A 19,061-nucleotide genomic window follows, 5' to 3' on the forward strand; every position below is an offset into this window, starting at 1 on the left:
ATATATATATATAAATATACATTTAACAATAAATAAAAATATGAAAAGTAAAAAATTGTGAAAATGGTGTTTTTTTATTTTGATTTCTTATGTTGGTTGTTTTTTTTTTTGTTGTTTTTTGTTGATTTTTGTTTTGTGTATGTGAATTTTAATTGTAACGCACTAAGAGCAAAATTATTTAATTAATTATGTATAAATATTTACAGATAGCATTTACTCAAAATCCAACTAGACGACGACAATAATTATATCAAAAATTTCGACTACATTAATTTGTTTATATTCTTTACAAATATTATTACTGTGGCTAGAAAACTTAAAAACTGTTTTTTTTTGTTTTTCTTTTTTTTTTTTTGCATTGCTGTTCGAATTGAGTACATAATTATATAATTATAAACAATTTTAGCGATAAATGCTTCAAGTCTTATTCTTGTTGTTGTTGTTGTTTTTGTTGTTTTCTGTGCTGTGCGTTTGATTTTTGGAAGGTTGTTTTTTTTTTGTTTGGGAAAGGGGCGAACAAAAATCAAAACAAAGTAAAACATGTTTTTAATGATAATGGATTTGATTTTGAAAACAAGTCTTGTCTGCGGCGGTCTTCTTCATCTTCCTCTTTCCACTTGCTTCTCTCTCTTCTCTCCTCTCTCTTTAGGCAGTTAACAGTTCACAATTTACATAAAATAAAGGCTAAACATAAATGCTATAAACGAATTAAGATTACAGATAACATTACTAGCATATTTCTTCAGCAAAATCAAATTTAATTTCGAATTTAATTTAAAAAAAAAAAAAAGATTTTGTTAAAATTTGTTCACGCGTTTGGTTTTTGGATGATATTGAAGCGATTTTTCTGTACATTTCTCGTGTTTTTATCTAAAAACTGCAAGCGGTCTGCTTTCTATATGTATATATACTAAATATATATATATCTATATATATAATGTATGTTACAATGGCCTTAAAGTAGATGCGTGTGTTGTTGTGTGTCGTTGTGTGTCTATGTGGGTTGGAGTCCTTATAAAAATCTATAAACTACTTGTCACTGTTTACTCGTTTGTCCTTTGGGGGGGTTGTGTGGGGTGTGTGTGTGTTTATGAGGGTGTCTGTGTGTGTGTCTGTGTGTGGGGTGTGTGTTTAATTACTTAGTCAATACTTTTCTAAATGGGCACCAGTGCATCCGTTGGCACCACATTAACTCCTCTTGCTGTTGTTGTTGTTGTGTTTGCTTTGGGCGGTTTTCTTGGATGTTTGCGTCGCTGTTGCATTTGCAGCTTGGCAATGCTGAGCACCTGCTGATAGCTGGACACGGTGCCGCTGCTTGAACTAATTGTGCCTGAGACGCCATCATCGTCGTCGTCATCATCATCATCGTCCTCCTCCCCATCTTCATCATCATCTTCATCGTCATCATCATCGTCGTCGTCGTCGTCGTCGTCCTCATCCTGTGCCTCATCATCGCTCTGCGCACAATCGCTGCCACTCAGCTGCTCCTCGGCATCCATCCGTTGCTGTTGCCTGAGCAGCTGCTGTTGCTGCTGCTGCTGCTCGTTGACATTGTAGTCGTCGGCAAAGAGCTGGGCATCGTAGCGTAATCTGTAAGCGGTGCTCAGCAGGCTGTCGATGCGCGTCTTCTCCGCGGGTCGCATGTGCTTGATGTGCAACACCTTTGTGTGTTGCCGCGTCCGATTCGAGCACTCCGGCAGCCACTCATCAGAGATGCTAAAGAAGGGATTTGATTAGCAATTGATTACCAGTACTCATATTACATGTCTATTCCGCTCCACTTACATCTCACGTGGCGACCAGCGCACGAAGCACTCGTTGGCTCCTTGACTGTTGCGTCGTCGCATCACACACTGACCCTGAAAAGTTATCGCCTGTGCTCCGTTGGTCAGCGTGCTTATCTGGCGCAGACGATGCTGCAGTCCCTCCATAATTCCCGTATCGAAGAAATCAAACATGCGAGCTGCAAACAGAGATGGAGATAATTATAAATTAAAACGTTTTTATGCATAATATGGGAATATTGTTCAACTTTGACTATTCTGTTAATAGAAATGCAAATGATTCTAGCAAGAAATTCTCTCTGAAATTCAGAAAATAGTAATGCAATTTGCTCTCTCGACTGCTAGTCACTCATTATATGAAAATGATGTGCTGAATAATTGCACCGCGTCCTACTCGATCTATTGTGCCCCCTTCTGAGCCTGTAGCCAATCTTCCATCAGCCCCAGTTCCCGCACGAATGTGAGGATCTCTGCACATGAATAACATGCATCCCTAGGCTGCTGCGTCTTCTGCTAGTTATGTCGACACATTCTGCTAGGATGTGCATCGAGGATTCCTCCTCTCCTACACAAAATCTGTCAAGCGACCGGTAAGTATCCTAAGGCTGTTCTTTCTTGTGTTCTACTTAAAGCAGACTCCTAATAATACCGACTATCCGAATATACTTTCCAATAGATGCTTGCACTCACCTGAGAAGGGTTGTCGACGATATCGCAGCTTCTTGCCATTCTTGCGCAACTGTTTGGGCACCGGTGGATCCGAGGTGCGTTTGCTGGTGCTCTCCTTGGCATTGTCGGTGGCATTGAAGTGATTGTTCACGTGCTTCTGCAGTGCCAACTGCAACAAAAAGAATAAAACCCGAATTAGTTGCCATTATTATTATTATTAATATATTATTTATTATTAGCACTTACCTGTGAGCCAAAGCGCAGACCGCAGCCCTCGACGATGCACTTGAACTGCTTGGAGCCGCCGTGGGAGAGGACGTGTCGCTCGAGCCAGCGACGGGAGCAGGACTCCTTGTTGTACACCTTGCAACCGACCCAGAGGCAGGCAAACGGACCCGTCTGCGTATTCACATGATGCGTCTGCATGTGGTCCAACAGCTTCGAGTTGCTCTCGTGCTTCTTGTTGCACTTATCCCAATAGCAGACGCCGTCGTGCCGCTTGGCACCCTTCGCTCCCGCTCCGGCGCCAGCCGGAAACCGGATCGTCTTCGGCTGTGAGAGTATCGGGGAAATGGCGCATTTGGGCAGTGTGGCAACATCGATTGTGGTATCCACAATGGTGTTGTTGCTACTCGGACTGGGTGTGGCACTCAACAAGATCAAATGATGTGGCGACGAACCGGCGCCGGAACCCGAACCGGAACCGGAGCCAGAGCAATCATCGTTGCTGCTGCTGGTTGGCGAGGCGGGTGACGGCAAATTGCTGTCCGAGGAGGCATTGCAACTGTTGCTGCTCGCCGAGGCAGGCGGACAAATCGATTTTGTGGAACTACAAAAAAGAATGGGAAATAAATGAATAAAAAGAGTTCTCCATAAATAGGCAGCAACTGTTGCTGTTGCTGCTGCTGCTGTTGTTGTTATTTACATGGCATCTGCAATTGAATTGCTGCTTTCGCTGTTGCTCAGACTGCCGCCAATTCCGGACTCGGGTGTTAGACGCTTGTGCGTGGCAGCTGTCTCTGATGAGGATGCCACCGATTTCATGTCATCCTCCTCGTCATAGTTGCTGCTGCCACTGCTGGCAATTGTTGCTGCCCCAACAGTTGTGGCAACAGCAACAGCAGCAGTCGTGGAAACAGAAGAAGCTGTATCAACTGCTGCTGCTGCTGCTACTGGTGTGCCACCAACAATTGCAATGGGCGGCAGCGATGTGGCTGCCTGTGAGCAATCCTCTGTGGCACTCGAGTTGCACGACGAGGTGACCAGTTCGCTGAGCATATCCTGTTGACTGGCATGCCCCGCCGGCGATGACGATGATGAGGATAATAGCTGTGGCATGCGTATGTTGCTGTTGCTGTTGCTGCAACTGTTGCTGCTGATGCTGCTTAACGATGCCGGTGTCGATGCCTCCAGCGAGAGATCGGCAGCACTGCTAACCGAATTGCTGCTGCTGTTGTAGCTGCTGCTGCAATTCGAATTGCACTCGGCGAGCAATTCATGCTTCAAGGATTCACCTGCGGCTCTCCTCGCCATCGGCAACTGGCCAGCAAAACTGGTTGTTGGTTTCATGTTGCTGCTGCTGTTGATGTTGCTGTTGTTGGAGAGGGGTGTGCTGGAGTGCGGCGTCGTTGCCATTGTCATTGTCATCGTCATGGAATCCTCCATCGGTTCCGACTTGATGCTGATGAGCGACTTGCCAAAGGCGGACAATGTGCTCGACGAGTGTGTGGAGAAAGCGGGCGAGGCGCAATTGTTGCTGTTGCCAATGCTGTTGCAACTGTTGCTGCTCGGCGAACTGAACGGCAACGGTGTCAATTGTCCAGCAACAGCAGCTGTTGTTGTTGCTGTTGCCTTGCCAACAATGCTGATGGCCCCATTTGAGTTCTTCACCAGATCGAACAGATCTGCGCTGCTTGAGATCTTGGCAACTGTTGCTGTTGTCAGCTGCTGCTGTGGTTGCAACTGTTGCAGCTGCTGCTGCTTGGCCATGCTGAGTGTTGGCGTTAGCTTCGCAGGCGCTATGCTGACCAGTGGCGGCGTGGGCGTTGTTGTGGGCGTGGCACTTTTACGCAACTGTTGCAACTCTTTGCCAGCAACAGTTGCTGTGCTCGTCGGCACCAACGGTGGCGGCGTTGTTGGCGTGGCCATTGCAGCAAATTTCGCTTTGCTCAGCGATTGTTGCTGCTGTTGTTGGTGCAACTGTTGCTGTGGGGCGCGCTTTTGATAGGGCTTGGCCAAAGCCGCCGGCAATTGTCGCGTCTTTGTTGCTGCTGTGCTGTGCGGGGCGGAGGAGGAGCAGCCGGAGGACAAGGAGGAGGCGACTGCTGCTGCGGATGAGGCTGAGGATGAGGAGGAAATGGTTACAAGTGGCGGTGGTCCTTTGATAATGGCACGTTGTTGTTGCTGTAGCTGTTGTTGTTGTTGTTGGGCAGTGTTGTTGCTTAAATTATTCGAGGCATTGCTGTTGGCAGTGTTGCTGTTGCCGCTGCTGTTTGCAGCTGTTAGCGGCGGTGGTTGTGTGGCAGTGATTAATTGTTGTTGTTGTTGTTGCACCTGCTGATGTTGCTGCTGCTGCTGATGTGTGAGCAGCAGTTGTGCTAGTTGCTGCTGCTGCAGCTGCAACTGTTGCTGCTGCTCGGAGGCAGGCTCAAATATGGAACTCAGCGCGGGTAAAGGCTGCAGCGCCGGCAGCGACTGTTGCTGCTGATGATGTTGTTGCTGCTGCTGCTGATGATGTTGCTGCTGCTGTTGTTGCAGCGCAACTGCAGCAGCAACTTTCTGCTGCTGTTGCTGACTGTTGGCAGCGATTGCTGCCGCTGCCTGAGCCAACATTGCTGGCAGTGTGGCCGCATTGAGCAGCAATCCTGCCGGTGTTGCCATAAAAACTGGCTGCGCTGCTGCTGCGGCGCCCAAGCGTTGAAATTGCTGCTGCTGTTGCTGCTGCACCTGCTGATGTTGCTGCTGTGACTGCAACTGTTGCTGCTGCGACTGCAACTGTTGCTGCTGCTGTTGTGCTGCTATGGCGGCAGCAATCTGTTGCTGAAACAGCTCCTGCAAATTGGTGGCGCCTTGTGTTGTTGCCGCTGCTGCTTTGACAGCCGCCGCCTGTTGTTGCTGCTGCAGTTGCAACTGTTGCTGTTGCGACTGCAGCTGCTGTTGCTGCTGCTTGAGCAACAACTCCTGCAACTCATTGGTGGTGCTGAGCAGGCCAAAGGGATTGCTGCCAGCAGCTGCTGCTGCTGCTGTTGCCGTTGTGGCCGTCGTTGTTGTTGCCGTTGTGACTTGTTGCAACTTGAAAACGGTGCCGTTGAGAAAATATTGTGCGGCAGCTGCCTGCGCTGCTTGCGCAGAGGCTGCTGCTGCTGCCGCATTGTTGCTGGCGGCGGCAGCAACTGCTGCCTTGGCAACATTATTCAGTTGCATGATGTTGGCGGCGGCGGCAAGTTGCGGTGGCAAATGCACCAAATTTGGCAACTGATGCACGGGCAGCTGATAAAGCGTTGGATTCGTTGCCGGCGTTGGTGTCGGCGTGGGCGTTGCTTGCGGCGTGGGCGTGGCAGTTGCAGCCAACTGCAACTTCTGGCAGGGCTTGGCAGCAACAGTTGTGGTTGTTGTTGTTGTACAGTTATTGCTGATGTTGTTGTTGCTGCTGTTGCGATAGGCTGCTGCTGCCAGCAGCGTTTTTGAGGCATGCAACTGCAACTGATGCTGTTGCTGTTGTTGTTGCTGCTTCATTTCGGGCGTGCGCGGCGCTATTGCAACATGCTTTTTCGCCGGCGATTTGCCAGTTGTGGCATGCAACGTGCTGTGGGCGTTGTGGGCGTGGCTGTTGCTGTTGTTATTGCTGTTGCTGCTGGGCGTTTTGCGTAAATTGGGCGCAACTTGAGCAATTTTCGCGGGTTGTTTGCTGCTGCGTTCGATTTTCTTCAGCGCTGGCACAGGCAATGTTGCAGCAGCAACTGTTGCTGTCGGTGTTGGCTTAGGCGGCAACTGCTGTTGTTGCTGTTGCGAGAGTAACTGCTGCTGCTGCTGGTGCTGTTGCTGCTTTTGCTCGTTGAGCTGCGAAAGTATATTAAAGTATTTGTTTAGCGAGGCTGTTGTTGCTGGCGTGCTCATTGTCAGCGTGTTGGGCGTTGCAATTGCAGCAATTGCTGCTGCTGCTGGCGACGGCGACAGTTTGCCAGCTATTGCTGCCGCTGTTCCTGTTGCTGTTGGTGTTGTTGCCTTCATTTGTGACTTGAAGAAGCCAGTGATTTTTGTTTGTGACTCCTCCAAGGCGGCGGCTTTCAGTCTTTTATCGCTGCTGCTGCTGCTGTTGTTGTTGTGATTGCTGCTGTTGCTGTTGTTGTGATTGCTGCTGTTGCTGTTGCTTAAATCGGCGCGTGACTTTTTGGGCGCCACAGCAATTGTTGCTAGGCTGGCATCGCTGCAATTGCTGCTCCGTTTCTTGATTGTTGTTGCTGTGGCTGTTGCTGTTGTTGCTGAGGGATGTTGGTGATTGCTGGCAGCAGGCACTGCTGTTGAGGTGCTGCCGAGACTTGTATTCCAAGGCCATTGCAGCGTAGGCAGCGTTGTGTTGTTGCTGTTGTTGTGGTTGAGGCGTTGTGTGATTGCTGTTGCACTTGTTGTTGCAGTTGTTGCTATTGTTGTGGTTGTGATTTTGGCAGTGCTGTTGTGGTTGCTCCTTAGTGCAGCATTCGCTGTTGTTGCTGCAGCAACAGTTGCTGTTGCAGCTGCAGTGTTGCTGCTGCTGTTACCGCTGCTGTTGTTGTTGCTGAGTATTTGTGGCGGCATCTTGTTGTTGCTGCTGCTGTTGTTGTTGTTTAGCTGCTGCTGATGGTGCTGTTGCTGCTCGTCGCTCAATAGCGAGTGCGCACTGTACGGTGAACCGGGCTCGGAAGCATCCTCACTGGATCCTGTGCTGGAATCGGCGCAGCTTAGCGAAGTTGCAACGCCGCTGCAAATAAAAACAACAACAAAAAACAAACGAATTTAATAAAATGCATTAACAGTTCAAGCAACAACAGCAATGAAAATAGAAGGAAAAAAAACTACAGCCACACCTTTTGGAGCACACTTTGCAGCGGGGGCAAACAACGCGTGCTCTTTTGCTGCTGCAGCAATTTGTTATTTTAAATCGTCCACATTGTGTGTGCACTTTTTAATACATGTTGGTGGAGAACAGCAACGAAAAAACAACAGAGAACACAATTATCAACAAAAACAATATAGTTTTGTTTTGTTTTGTTTTTTTTTCTTTTTCATTGCTTCACCCGACTTGTTTTTTTTTTCTTTTTCCGATTGCCTGTTAGCTAACAGTGACGCTCATCTCTAGTGCGCTGTTAGCGAGCCACAACAGCTGTGAAATTTCCCAAACAATAATCGAACAACAATCGCGTTCAGCCGCCTTAACAGCAACGCGCGCCAAAGCTGCTTGCTATGTGTGCGGCTGCTGCGCGCCTAACATCTCAAAATGTTAAGCAAAGAGCAATGCATACAAAAAAAGTAAGATATGCAAAGTAATTTAATAAAATACTTTACTGCCATTTAAGTGCTTGAAATACATATCATTAAATTCATAATTAAATGCTTATTTTCGTCTTTAAGAATGTAAACGAAAAAAATAAGGAAAAAGCGCACAAAGAGAGAGAAACAAAAAACAAGATACAAAAAAGCATGCAAGCTGCGATTATGTTGCTGCTGCTGCTGCTGCGAGAGCGGCGCACGCGAACGAAGGGACAGAGAGAGAGGAGAGAGAGAGAGCGAAAAAGAAACGCATATGTAGCACACAAAAACACACAAAACCAAAAACGGGTCGATAAACGAAAGCATAAGGTAAACAAAAAAAAAACACACACAGAGAGAGAGAGAGGGCAAACGCCAAGAAGAAGCCGAAAAGGAAGAAAAATAAAATCAACTCCCATTCCAATGCCCTTTCTGCCAGCATGTTTTTTCTCATTTTTTTCAGTTCTTGCTTTCGGTGTTCGTCCGCTGCCGCCGTCTGTGTTTCTCGGCTGATTGTCTGTCCTCTATCTGTCTGTCGACGTCGTCGCGTTGTCCGCGTGCAACATAACCAACAGCAACAACAACAACAGCAGCAGCAGTGGCAGCAGCAGCAGCAAGACGGAACGCGAGCATTCTAATGCGGGAAAATTTCAGTTTCAGGTAGCAGGCAGAAAGGCAGCAAGGCAAGCAGCAGAGTCGTTTTGTGCTGCCGAGGAGAGGGGGAACATAATGGGAAATGGACTGCACGTAGGCAGCAGAGCAGAGGCAGCGGCAGACCATGCCCCTCCCCTCAGCTCCCCTGACAAACCGACGTTTGATGTTTGTTTGAAATTCTTGTTTCTTTTCTGCTGCTTTTTTCTGTGTTTTTTTTATTGTGTGTGCATATTTAACAGAATTAATAAAAAGCGTTGAGCGTGAGTCTTTTTCACACACTCACACCGACACACACACACACACACACATAGTATGCACTTGTGCTTAGCTCTTTTGCTCGTTCGCTTTTCAGTTTGGTTTTTTATTTACTTGAATATTCTCTTTTTTTGTATGCATTCGTCGCTGTTGTTGTTGTTGTTGTCGTCACCGCTGATTGCACTTGATTTTGAATTTGGTCGTGTAACAATTTTAAGGCATTTTTAATGACGCAGCTTTGCATTTGTATTTATGTATTTTATATTTTATTTTCATGTTTCATGTCTGACCATAGAATATTTCCTTCGTTTTGGGCTATTTTTTGTTGTTTTATGGGTTGTGTTTGTGATGGGATTCCACCTGCTAACAACAGCAACAATAACAACAGTCCTGTTAAGCGCATCGTTAAATGTAAAGATTATTGTTAAGTCGCTGTTGCTGCTAAGTTGCTGCTGCTGTTGCCTGAGTGCTTTTTTTGGGCTTGGCTTTCAAAGCAGAAACAGAATCTCAGCTTTTTGATGAGATTTCTCCTCTTCACACGGGTTGGCTTCATTTTATGTCGTCCCATAATGTTGCTGATAACAAACAGGCGAACACACATAAATGTTGCATGTTGGTTAAAAGTCTATGATATACATGGAGATACATTTAAAAATCATTAGGGTTTATTCAACTTTTAGATGAATAACAAGAGGGATCTAAACAGTTTGTGGCATCCAAAATGACACAAAAAACAATCAAATGCAGCTGCATAGTTTCATATAAATATTCATCTCTGTTGGAAAGCTCAATATTCTAATATTCATCACACTCATAAAATGATCCGCAAAGTTGGTAAAAACCAGTTATCCAAAAATATACACTGAATTTGATTAGTTTTGGTTCGATATAAAGTTATTCCTATTGAAATCTGTACATGTCATTTTAAGGATTGCTTAAATATTCCACATTTCAATCCACTTAAGAAGAAAACTTTTCTCTCCTATTTCAAAGAAGTGTTTTAGGTTCATATTTAAAGTCTTTCTGTGTTTGCATAGAAATAATTTCAAACCTCTTTTGTTGTATTTTCATGCGTTCTTTGGTTATCAAAATATCCTAACAGTCATCCTGAAAAATCCGTTAGACACATTTGTTAACATTTCAAGAAGCTTTTCAATAATCACTTGATTTTTGCTGGCGACTTTTTCAGTTATCAAAGCTAACAAAAATTGTATTCTTAAAAATTGTTTTTCACATCATGTTTGGCACTTCTGGCCAGGAGTTTGTCATTTTATCCTATTGAATGAATTTCATATTTTCGTTTAAGACAAGTTAAGAAAAAATTAAATTCTTTTTGCACTTTCTCACATATTACAAATATCTGGTTATTTTTTCATGGTTCACTTTGATTATCAATTCTATTCAATATCTATTTATCAGTTTAAAAGAGATTTAAAAAGATTTCTTTGGAGTTGCCTCATAGATTCTGCTATGTTAACTAGCCAAATCAGTTTGTTTAGTAAAATTCGCCTCTTTGAAGTATTAATCAGTAGCAATCATTGCAAACTTTGAATCCTTATTTATTCATTCGTTATTCACACTTCTATTCACAATTTTATTGTTTTGTAATTTTGTGTTTTGGCGACGGCATTTTACACTTTGTTCAAATCTTTCACCTGTGCCACATTTCTCACTTTGTTTTTACAGTTTTATTTATGTGTAGAAGTTTTTGGATTTTCTGTTGTTTTTAGTTTGTTTTTGTAATTTGATTTAGCTTAAGTTTGTTAATTGCAATAGTCGATATTCAATGGCAATTTATTTGACTGCGAACCGTAAATTATGCACTCCATTTTTATATTCTATTTCACATTAAATTCTTAGCAGGCAGCCAGTAAATAACAACACCAACAATTTAAATGTTATTAGAAAAATCCCATTAGATACACACACACACAGACACAGAGAGACACATATACATATACATATACATAAACTTCAACTTCCGCTTGTAAGACGTCTGCTGTATTTACATTTACATGTCTATGTGTGTGTGTGTGTGTTTCACCACCCAACACAGATTCCCACCCTGACCCGTTTCACTCACCACACTCTGACCCCCACCTCTCACCCACACCACGCGCGCACAATTGAGCACGCTTCATTTGCAAGGTATGAATGAAAAACGCGAAAGATAGACACAAAGAGAGAGGAGAGGGGGGACAACAACAGTAAAGAAATCATTGCATATTTGCGTGGGCAAACAAAAACAAACGACGAGCATTGCCAACAGTTTATTTAACATATGATGTAAATGTAAGCGCTGCTGTAATAGTTTCAAGCAGAGAATAACATGCAAGCACATCACATGCATGTATATATGTATCTATGTGTGCATATGTAATACACACTTCACTACACACACACACACACACATAACTACAACTACAAACTCATGCGCAGCAGCTGAGCAGCGGCAGCAGCAGAGGGAGCAATGCACGCGACGACAAACGGCGACGTAATCGCTGCCCCCTTTTGATTACTTTTATTTTTAACATACACACACACATACAGACATACAAGCAGGCGGTCGCATCTTTGCAGACGTTTTCATGCTTGTTTTCATGTACATATATACACACATATACACTTATGTATGAATATATTCAACTATGCTTGTGTTGGTATACTAACATTTAATGTTAGACAGCAGAGCTCCAAAACTGTTATCCAAAGCGCAGCACACTTAATGCTTAAATGTTTCACATACACACACGCACACACGCGCACACGCACACATACAAGCAAACGCACTCACACTTACACACACGTAGAATCACAGCTCACGCACGTTTTGTTTGCTTCGACTTCTTCTGCTTCTTTTTCTTCTTGCTTAGTGCATTTTTTTGTTTGTTATTGCATTTTGTAATTGTTAAGCACTTTTTGTGGGTAGATTTGCATTATTTGTGTGTAGTATTTAAATTCTAGCAGCTAGAACACGACGACGGTATACCGAGGAGAACAACATTGTTTTAATTAATCCGCCGCAAAAAAAGCACCAAATTCCCAAGCGCTCGTTCGCTGCCCGTGTTTCTTTCTCGTTAGTTGTTTCGTTTCGGTTCGTCCGTTTGCAAGCTGCAGACGCGTCCGTCGCGTCAAAGAGAAAATGGCTGAATGATGTGAAAGAGAAAATGAAAGACTGATTTATAGAATTCGTAAAAGGCCAGCCAGCCAGGCAGTTGGCAGCAGCAGCAGCGGCAAGAAATTCCCTGTTTTTGCTGTTCTCACTCAGAGCGCCGTCGCATCGTCTGTTTTGTTTGTTCACTCTCGCTCTCCCTCTCTCACTCTGCACCGCTCTCTCTTCCTATCTCTCTCTCTGGGTTTGTCTGTCTCTCTTGCGCGATCGGAGAAATTCCCTGTATATATAGAAAAAGGGCCCGTGGGATATTCTAACGGCAACTGCTGAGCGTCTCAGAGAGAGAGAGAGAGAGCGCTAACTGAACCCCAAGTCTGTCTGGCGAGGACTACAGCAATGTTGTATTTGCCATCGAGTCGCTCGTAGTTCCCACTTCGGCTTCGGCACACGACCACTGCACACACACAAACACGCACACGTGCAAATGCATTTTTGTACATTCCACTCACTCTCACTCTCTCACTTGATGCTCTCTTTCTCTACTCTCTGAGCGAGTAGAGGGCCAGCAACCCTCACGGCTCTCTCTCTCTCGCTCTTGATTCTGTTCCCTACGTTTCTGCCCATTATTATTATTATTTTTATTTATATTTCACTTCTTGCTGTTGTTGCAGGCACGTTAAATATTTCCTGTTTGTATGTCGACGTCGTCTTTCCACTTTGAACCCGCAAATTTGTTGTATGTGTTGTGTGTGTGTGTGTGGGAGGGGGAGGTGGGGGAGTCAGTTCATGTTATGGTCACGTACACTAAGGCCTCTGCTCCCGCTCCCTCCCCTTCCTCCACAACCAACTGCTGCTGCTGCTGCTGCTGCTCTCAAACAGTCCCTTCCAGCATTACAGTTATGCGTCTGCTGCTGTCGCGTGCTCTTCTTCTTCCGCTTCTTATTGCTGCTTGTCACATTGCGCTGCTTTTTTTTTACATTTATTTTCTTTACTTTTGCTTAGCTTCAAAGTTTATCTAATTATTTTGACATTTTCCCGTCAATTGGCCGACACTTGAGTCAAAAAAAAGTAATATACATATAAATATTATAAACACTTAGTAAAAACTTGCATCCTGCTAGCTAACAGCAATGCTAATCTTAATTTGTGGCTGTTGACAGTGCGTCCTATAAGTGTTTCCCATTTTAAGGCACTCTGTATGTAAATATATTTCTTTCTTCTCTTTTTCTGCCAGGCTTTTTATTCCGTTTGCGTAAATTGCTTCAAGTTCCGTTAGCGCTTATTGCTCTCCATAAATTAAAATCCTTTTGCTGCTTGCTGCCAAAAACAAACTCGAGCTCTCAATAAATATAAAGCTCCCCGCGTGATATTAATGTGCCGCCTTCCTCCTCCCATCTCCACTCATCCTTTTCTTTCTCTACACTTTTGACTTTGATCTGCGGCAATATGCATAAATTTCAAACATTTTACACAGGAAAACGGCAAGAACGAAAGTAAAATTGCTAGACGATAAAAGGTGTATCCCTACATATATATATATATATATATATATGTATGTGTATAATATGCATATTTGTTTACGCGTCAATTTTGATTTATGTGCGGCATAATTCTAGGCGTTATAAACTGATTCTGAGAAGCCCCACTCCTCCCCCCTCTCTCTTCTTTCACTCACCACACATTTAACAGTGCTGTCACTGTGATTGTTACAGGGGAGGGAGGAGGTGTAGTTTGTGGATAACATATCACAAATATGTGTGTGTGTGTTGTTTGGGTGTGTGCGTGTGTGTGTTTAGAGTTTGATTTGGGTCTCTCTTTCCTTTTATTCCGCTTGCTAATTAACTGCACAACTAACTAGGAAAACTGTTGACCGTTTTTAATTAAATGTTGCTACATTTACATTTAATTCAATTTCATTTAATTAGCAACTAAGACGTTAACAGCATGCGACATACAACAAGAAAGAACAGCTTAATAAATGTTGATTAATCGCAGGGAAATATTTTGATTAGAAGGAAGACTGCAAGAATGAGGTACATTTTAAAGAAAGGAAAACTTACGATTAATCCTTATGTGCTTTGGTCGCCTAAGATTAACGTAAATTAAAATAGTGCTGAAAACAATAGTTGAAAAGTAGCAGAAACATCTTCTGATTTGGACTAAATAACATAGTTAACAATCTAAATCAATTCTGAGTTTTCAACAAATGTAAAGTTAAATGTGGTAAAATGTCAACAAACCAGATTTAAATGTTTACATTTTTTTTTGTTGGCTGTGGAAAATCTATTTACTTTGTCAACGTTAATTTTGGAATTAATGCTTTTTAATTCCTTAGGCAATCAATTACAATCAGATCAGGTACAAAATATTAGCTGGAAGAGATTTCCTCACCCGGATAGTTTTGGTTTAATTTTATCGCGTGATAACTAATTTTTCTCAGTGAACCCTAACACACACACACACACACATATAGATGTGTGTGCCATCCATCGTGTGTGGCAACAACAACAATAACAACAACAACAACATTGAAAGAGATACAATATTTGAAAACCCTTATCAATCGCAATTGCCTCAGTTTGAGCTGTCTGCAGATGCCTCCTGCCTTTTCTTCTGCTTCTCCTGCTTCTTTTTCTAGTTTGACAAATAAAATGAGAGAGAAAGAAAAAGAAAACTGGGCATATAAATAAGAATGCATTTTTCGCAGTTTGTAGTTTTTCTTCGATGAAAATAAAATGAAAACCGTTGTCAGCCAAATACTTGCAACTCACTCTTTTCCCGACTTAAGCCCACAAAAAATGTTCGAGCTATTTTTGGGCAGGCCAAAAACGCAAGATGCGAGGATTCTTGCATTTGATTGGTTGCTATGGTTTGATGACACACAAGTACCGTAATCGCATCATGGCATTCTTTTGGCGATGCCTTCCTTCCTACACGTATTACACATACACGTACATTTTATAAGTCTTTTTTTTTGGGTTGGCAACGCTTAGCCAAAAGCATGATCAATACGCATTTAAGAATGTTTAAGGAATTTTATGCGAAAGCAAACAAGATTTTGGAGTGTATTATTGGGAAGTGTGAAGAAGAAGGAAGAGTTTTCTAGAGAACATTTGGAAGTGAGAAATTAAGAAGTTAGCAGAAGTAAAGAGAATTATCTAGAGAATTATAAAAATAAAAATTCGAAAGATAATATTTGTACATTTTAGTCAACATTCAAGGGATCTTAATAGTTAAATAGTTTTATAAAATATACGCAACAAATGTTTTGATTCTGTTGGCAACAATTTTATGCATCTAAAATATGGTTAGCTATTCCAGTTTGGCAACACTTTTGAGAATCTCACCTATTGCCAGCTATTCCAGTTTCCAGTTTCTTGCAGATATTCGAATAAAAGCGACATTTAAGTGGAATACTTAAAACTGTTTTATTTCCATTGCTTTCGGAGTCAAATTGGAAAGAAAATCGGGTTTTCAACATTTGTACGAAATGGAAATGGTGACAAGTGCATGCCAACTGTGTTTACCCTCTCGTTGTTATTGCTATTGTATTTTTTGGATTTTTTAAAGCACTTTACTAAAAGTTGACAAAGTGAAGAGAAGAGTAGAAGGGCGAAAAAAATACCGAAAACTTGAAACTAATTTCAAACTTTACACTTGCAGCCGAGGCTGAGCTGAGCACAAAAAAAAGTGCAACGCACAACAAACAAAATACAAAATAAAAGAGAAGAGAAGAAGAAAAAAGAACTGATTGCTGGACAGATCGACTGAATGACTGGCTGACTGACTGACAGATGGACGATGGCGTCGGCCAATGTCAAAACAAATGTTACAGCAAGTGAGCGAGTGAGTGAACGAGCGAGCGAGAAAGAGTTGGCGGCGGCTCTTTTTTATGTTGAGAGCCGACGACGCCCGCCACGCAGCCTGCTGCCTGCTGCTGCCTGCCTGCAGCTGTGATTTGCTTGCTGCTGCTGTTGTTGTTGTTGTACGTATTTGTTCCCAGCAAATAAAGCGCCGCTAACTGCACGTTGCTCTCCTCCCCGTATTCCCACTCTCTTCGCTCTGCGCATTTACACATACATACACACACACACACATGCATGCGGGTCTCTGTGTGTGTGTGTTTTGCCTGCGGTTAACAGGCGTCTTTTCTTCTTCTTCGCTTTGAGTGCTTAATGGAATACTACATTGGAAATTGCCATAATGCGTGGAGGAACAACAACAGCAACAACAACAACTACAACAAGAGAAACCACAACTAAAAACAAAGCTTAAAGTTGTTGCCCGTCTTTCGCTTTGCTCAAATGTTTGAGCTAGCCATGAATGGTACAAATTAGTGCAAATATCACAGGTTATTTTTTTCCACTGTTCCTTAATGAATGTCCATTGCTACTGGTGATAATCCCCAGCCTTCCCCCCCCCCCCCCTCCTCCCCCTTCAAGTCGTATGTGAAAACACTGGAAGCAACTGCAACAGCAACAACAACAATGAAAAACTGCAGCTTCATTAGCGAGGGTTGCTCTTAGCACTCATCCATCCACACACACACACACACACACTCACACACACACATGTTGCTAGGTTTCGCTTACTATGTGTGTGTGTGTGCAGAATTTTATTAATATTTTCTTTATTGTTTAGCGCGTTATAATTGGGGTGCTAAGGGGACTCTCCCCTGGCACGAGAAGGATTCACAATGCATCCACTCGCCCGGAAGACCTAAATTCATCTTTTTTTTCCATACTCTCCTCGTTTCGGGTTCGGTCTGCAAGTGAAACTGACGTTGTTCCAGCTGTGTCTCTGTATGTGTGCGTGTGTGTGTTGGGATCAGCAGAGCTAAGCTGTTATCAGGTGATGTGAGTTGAGCAAGTGTGTACATACATATGTATTTCAGGCAGAATGACGCCTTTACACACAATGCAGGCTGACATATAACGGACTAGTCTTAGTTGTAGGCTTAAAGATTCAAGAAACTAACTGTAAATGTACAGCGAATATCGATCGATATAAGAAAATATAGAGTTGTGATGGCAAAATAAAACAACAAAAAAGGTAAAATAAGAGATAATAAAAATTTATAATGCATATTACACTAGAGATGGATTTGAAAGCATTTTTAAAAATAAATAAATACACTGAACAGATAAGAAACAGAGACATATAAAATATAATAAAGATAATACTGAAGGACAAATACACTTAGATTTCCCAAAAGCACAATATTTAAAAAATAAATAATTAAACACATTTCTGAAAAAAGTTTAAAAATTACAAATTCTCTAAAAAATCTGAAACTTAGCTGAACATTTGCAACGCTTAAGAGAGTGCCGCACTATGGGGAATTGCATAAACAATACAATAAGTCAAGTGAAAGAATGAAATCGCTTTAAACACAACTGAAATTAGAAATACAACGGTAAACATTGCGAGACAAACTCTTTACTTTTACGTTACTTCTTACGTTACGACGCATTCAACTGCGCGTGTGTGTGTGTGTGCGTGTGTGTGCTTGTGTAAATTTCACTCATTCCAGCTCATTCTGCCTAGTTGTTTTTGGACCACCTGTGTCTCTCTGTGCTCTGCTCATCTTCTTCCTTCTCGTCTCATCTCATCTCGTTTCTCGCTCACTCACATTAGGCTGCTCGCGGCTCGCTTTAATTGTGCCGAGTCTTTAGCAAGTGTTGCCAACTCTCCTTGCGGACGCAAAACTTTTTTCTTTCTTTCTTTTTCTTGGTTTTACTGTTGGCCACATTGTGCAGCATTTTACTTTACTTGCGAGCAGCGGCAAGCACGCCTTGGGGCGCAATAAAATGTTTAATAAATTGCAAAGTGCGCTCGAAAGTGGCAAACAACAACAACAGCAACGAATGAAAAGTAAGAAGAAACACTCCGAAAAGAGGGGAAAGACGAAAGACGACACACACACACACACACATGCACATATTCTAATGAAGCCTAAGTGGCAAGTGCTGCCTGTGGGGAGGGGGCGTGGCTGGCGGGCGGCGTCGTTTTTTGGCATGCGACGCACGTAAAATGTATTGAATAATTACATTGGGCAGTGCCTAACGGCATACAAAATACGCCACAAAACTCACAACCGGACATGCCACTCCCCCCCCCACCGCTCAACCCACGTCGACCACGCCCACGCGCATAATGAGTGCTGCAGGCGTTGAAAATTTGTGCGCCACAGGAAGCGTTTTGTATGCCTCCCCCCCTCACCGCTCACATGCACCCACCCTCCATTCCATCTCCTCCCGGTTAAGATTGATGTATTTCCAAAAGTCGAAATGCATTTCGCTTGAAAATTGAAATTCGCTGGAACAACAGCAACAAACAAAAGCAACAACATCATTATTATTATTTTTATAATCATCATTAACATAAATCGAATTTTAATGCTTGTCTCCGGTTTTTTCCTTTTTAGGGGGTGCATCTTTCCCTCTCCGCCTCTCCCTCCCCCTCCCTTTAAGTAGTGCTAAAGTATCAATCAAAATGCGTGCGGCCATAATCATAAAATTACACTGAAATTTACGAATGCAACCCAAAGGTAAAAAAACAAAAACAAAAATACAGAAACAGAGACAGACAGCAGACAGACAGCAACGGCAGCTGGCGGCCCGCTCTGAAGGGGCGTCCAAGATGGGGAACAAAATAATAAAAAAAAACACAAAAAAAAATCTCAAAGAAATAAAACACAAAAGATGATTTATCATTGCTAGGGCGGAGGAAGAGATTGAAGTTGAAACTGTGACTGGAGGGCCTTACAAATTGGATACCTTGAAGCGCTTACAAACACTCAACTGATTCTTACCAAGGGAGGGGGAGGAGGGTGGCATGGGGCAGGGGGTAACAAAAATGTTAATGGAGCGATCTCAAGTGTGAGCAAGAAAAAAACACAAAAACACAAAAAGAGCTAAAGAGTTGCTGAGAGAGGGAAAGAAAATACATGCTTACAACTTGAAAGCAGGAATGTAAGCAGGCAAAGTAAGGCTTAGTTTAACAATTAAACTATGATCATAAATTTAAATGAAATTCATTTTTCTATTCTCGACTTTAATGGGCAACATATTAAATTTCAA

The 19,061-nt window shown here is 42.9% G+C and overlaps 2 protein-coding genes across 2 annotated transcripts in view; both read right to left on the bottom strand.

The window, feature by feature from the left end:
- Positions 1-774: 774 nt before the first annotated feature.
- LOC6569009 (zinc finger protein jing) lies at positions 775-7,247 on the bottom strand. Its single transcript, XM_043215412.1, has 6 exons — positions 5,421-7,247; positions 3,379-5,099; positions 2,700-3,282; positions 2,475-2,622; positions 1,786-1,963; positions 775-1,716 (listed from the first exon to the last, which is right to left on the bottom strand). Exons 1-6 carry the CDS (start codon positions 7,245-7,247, stop codon positions 1,155-1,157), a joined length of 5,019 nt encoding a protein of 1,672 aa, XP_043071347.1. The 3' UTR covers positions 775-1,154.
- Positions 7,248-7,250: 3 nt separating this feature from the next.
- LOC6561299 (pneumococcal serine-rich repeat protein) overlaps positions 7,251-19,061 on the bottom strand; it is a gene marked incomplete at its 3' end in the record, with an annotated part of 170,306 nt that continues 158,495 nt past the window's right edge. The window contains exon 2 of the mRNA XM_043215413.1: positions 7,251-7,410. Within this exon, the coding sequence (XP_043071348.1) occupies positions 7,251-7,410 (160 nt within the window). The remainder of the gene's footprint in view (positions 7,411-19,061) is intronic.

The sequence above is a fragment of the Drosophila grimshawi genome, unplaced genomic scaffold, assembly GCF_018153295.1.
Source record: "Drosophila grimshawi isolate 15287-2541.00 unplaced genomic scaffold, ASM1815329v1 contig_1367, whole genome shotgun sequence".
NCBI lineage: Eukaryota > Metazoa > Arthropoda > Insecta > Diptera > Drosophilidae > Drosophila > Drosophila grimshawi.

Excerpts from the sequence above, each read along its gene's own strand:
- LOC6569009 (XM_043215412.1), bottom strand. The coding sequence starts at position 7,247 with ATGCCGCCACAAATACTCAGCAACAACAACAGCAGCGGTAACAGCAGC. Across the intron at positions 5,100-5,420 it reads CGCAGCAGCAACAGTTGCAG|CCTGCCTCCGAGCAGCAGCA; the intron begins TCACAGCAGCAA and ends TCCATATTTGAG. Across the intron at positions 1,964-2,474 it reads TCGTCGACAACCCTTCTCAG|CTCGCATGTTTGATTTCTTC; the intron begins GTGAGTGCAAGC and ends CTCTGTTTGCAG.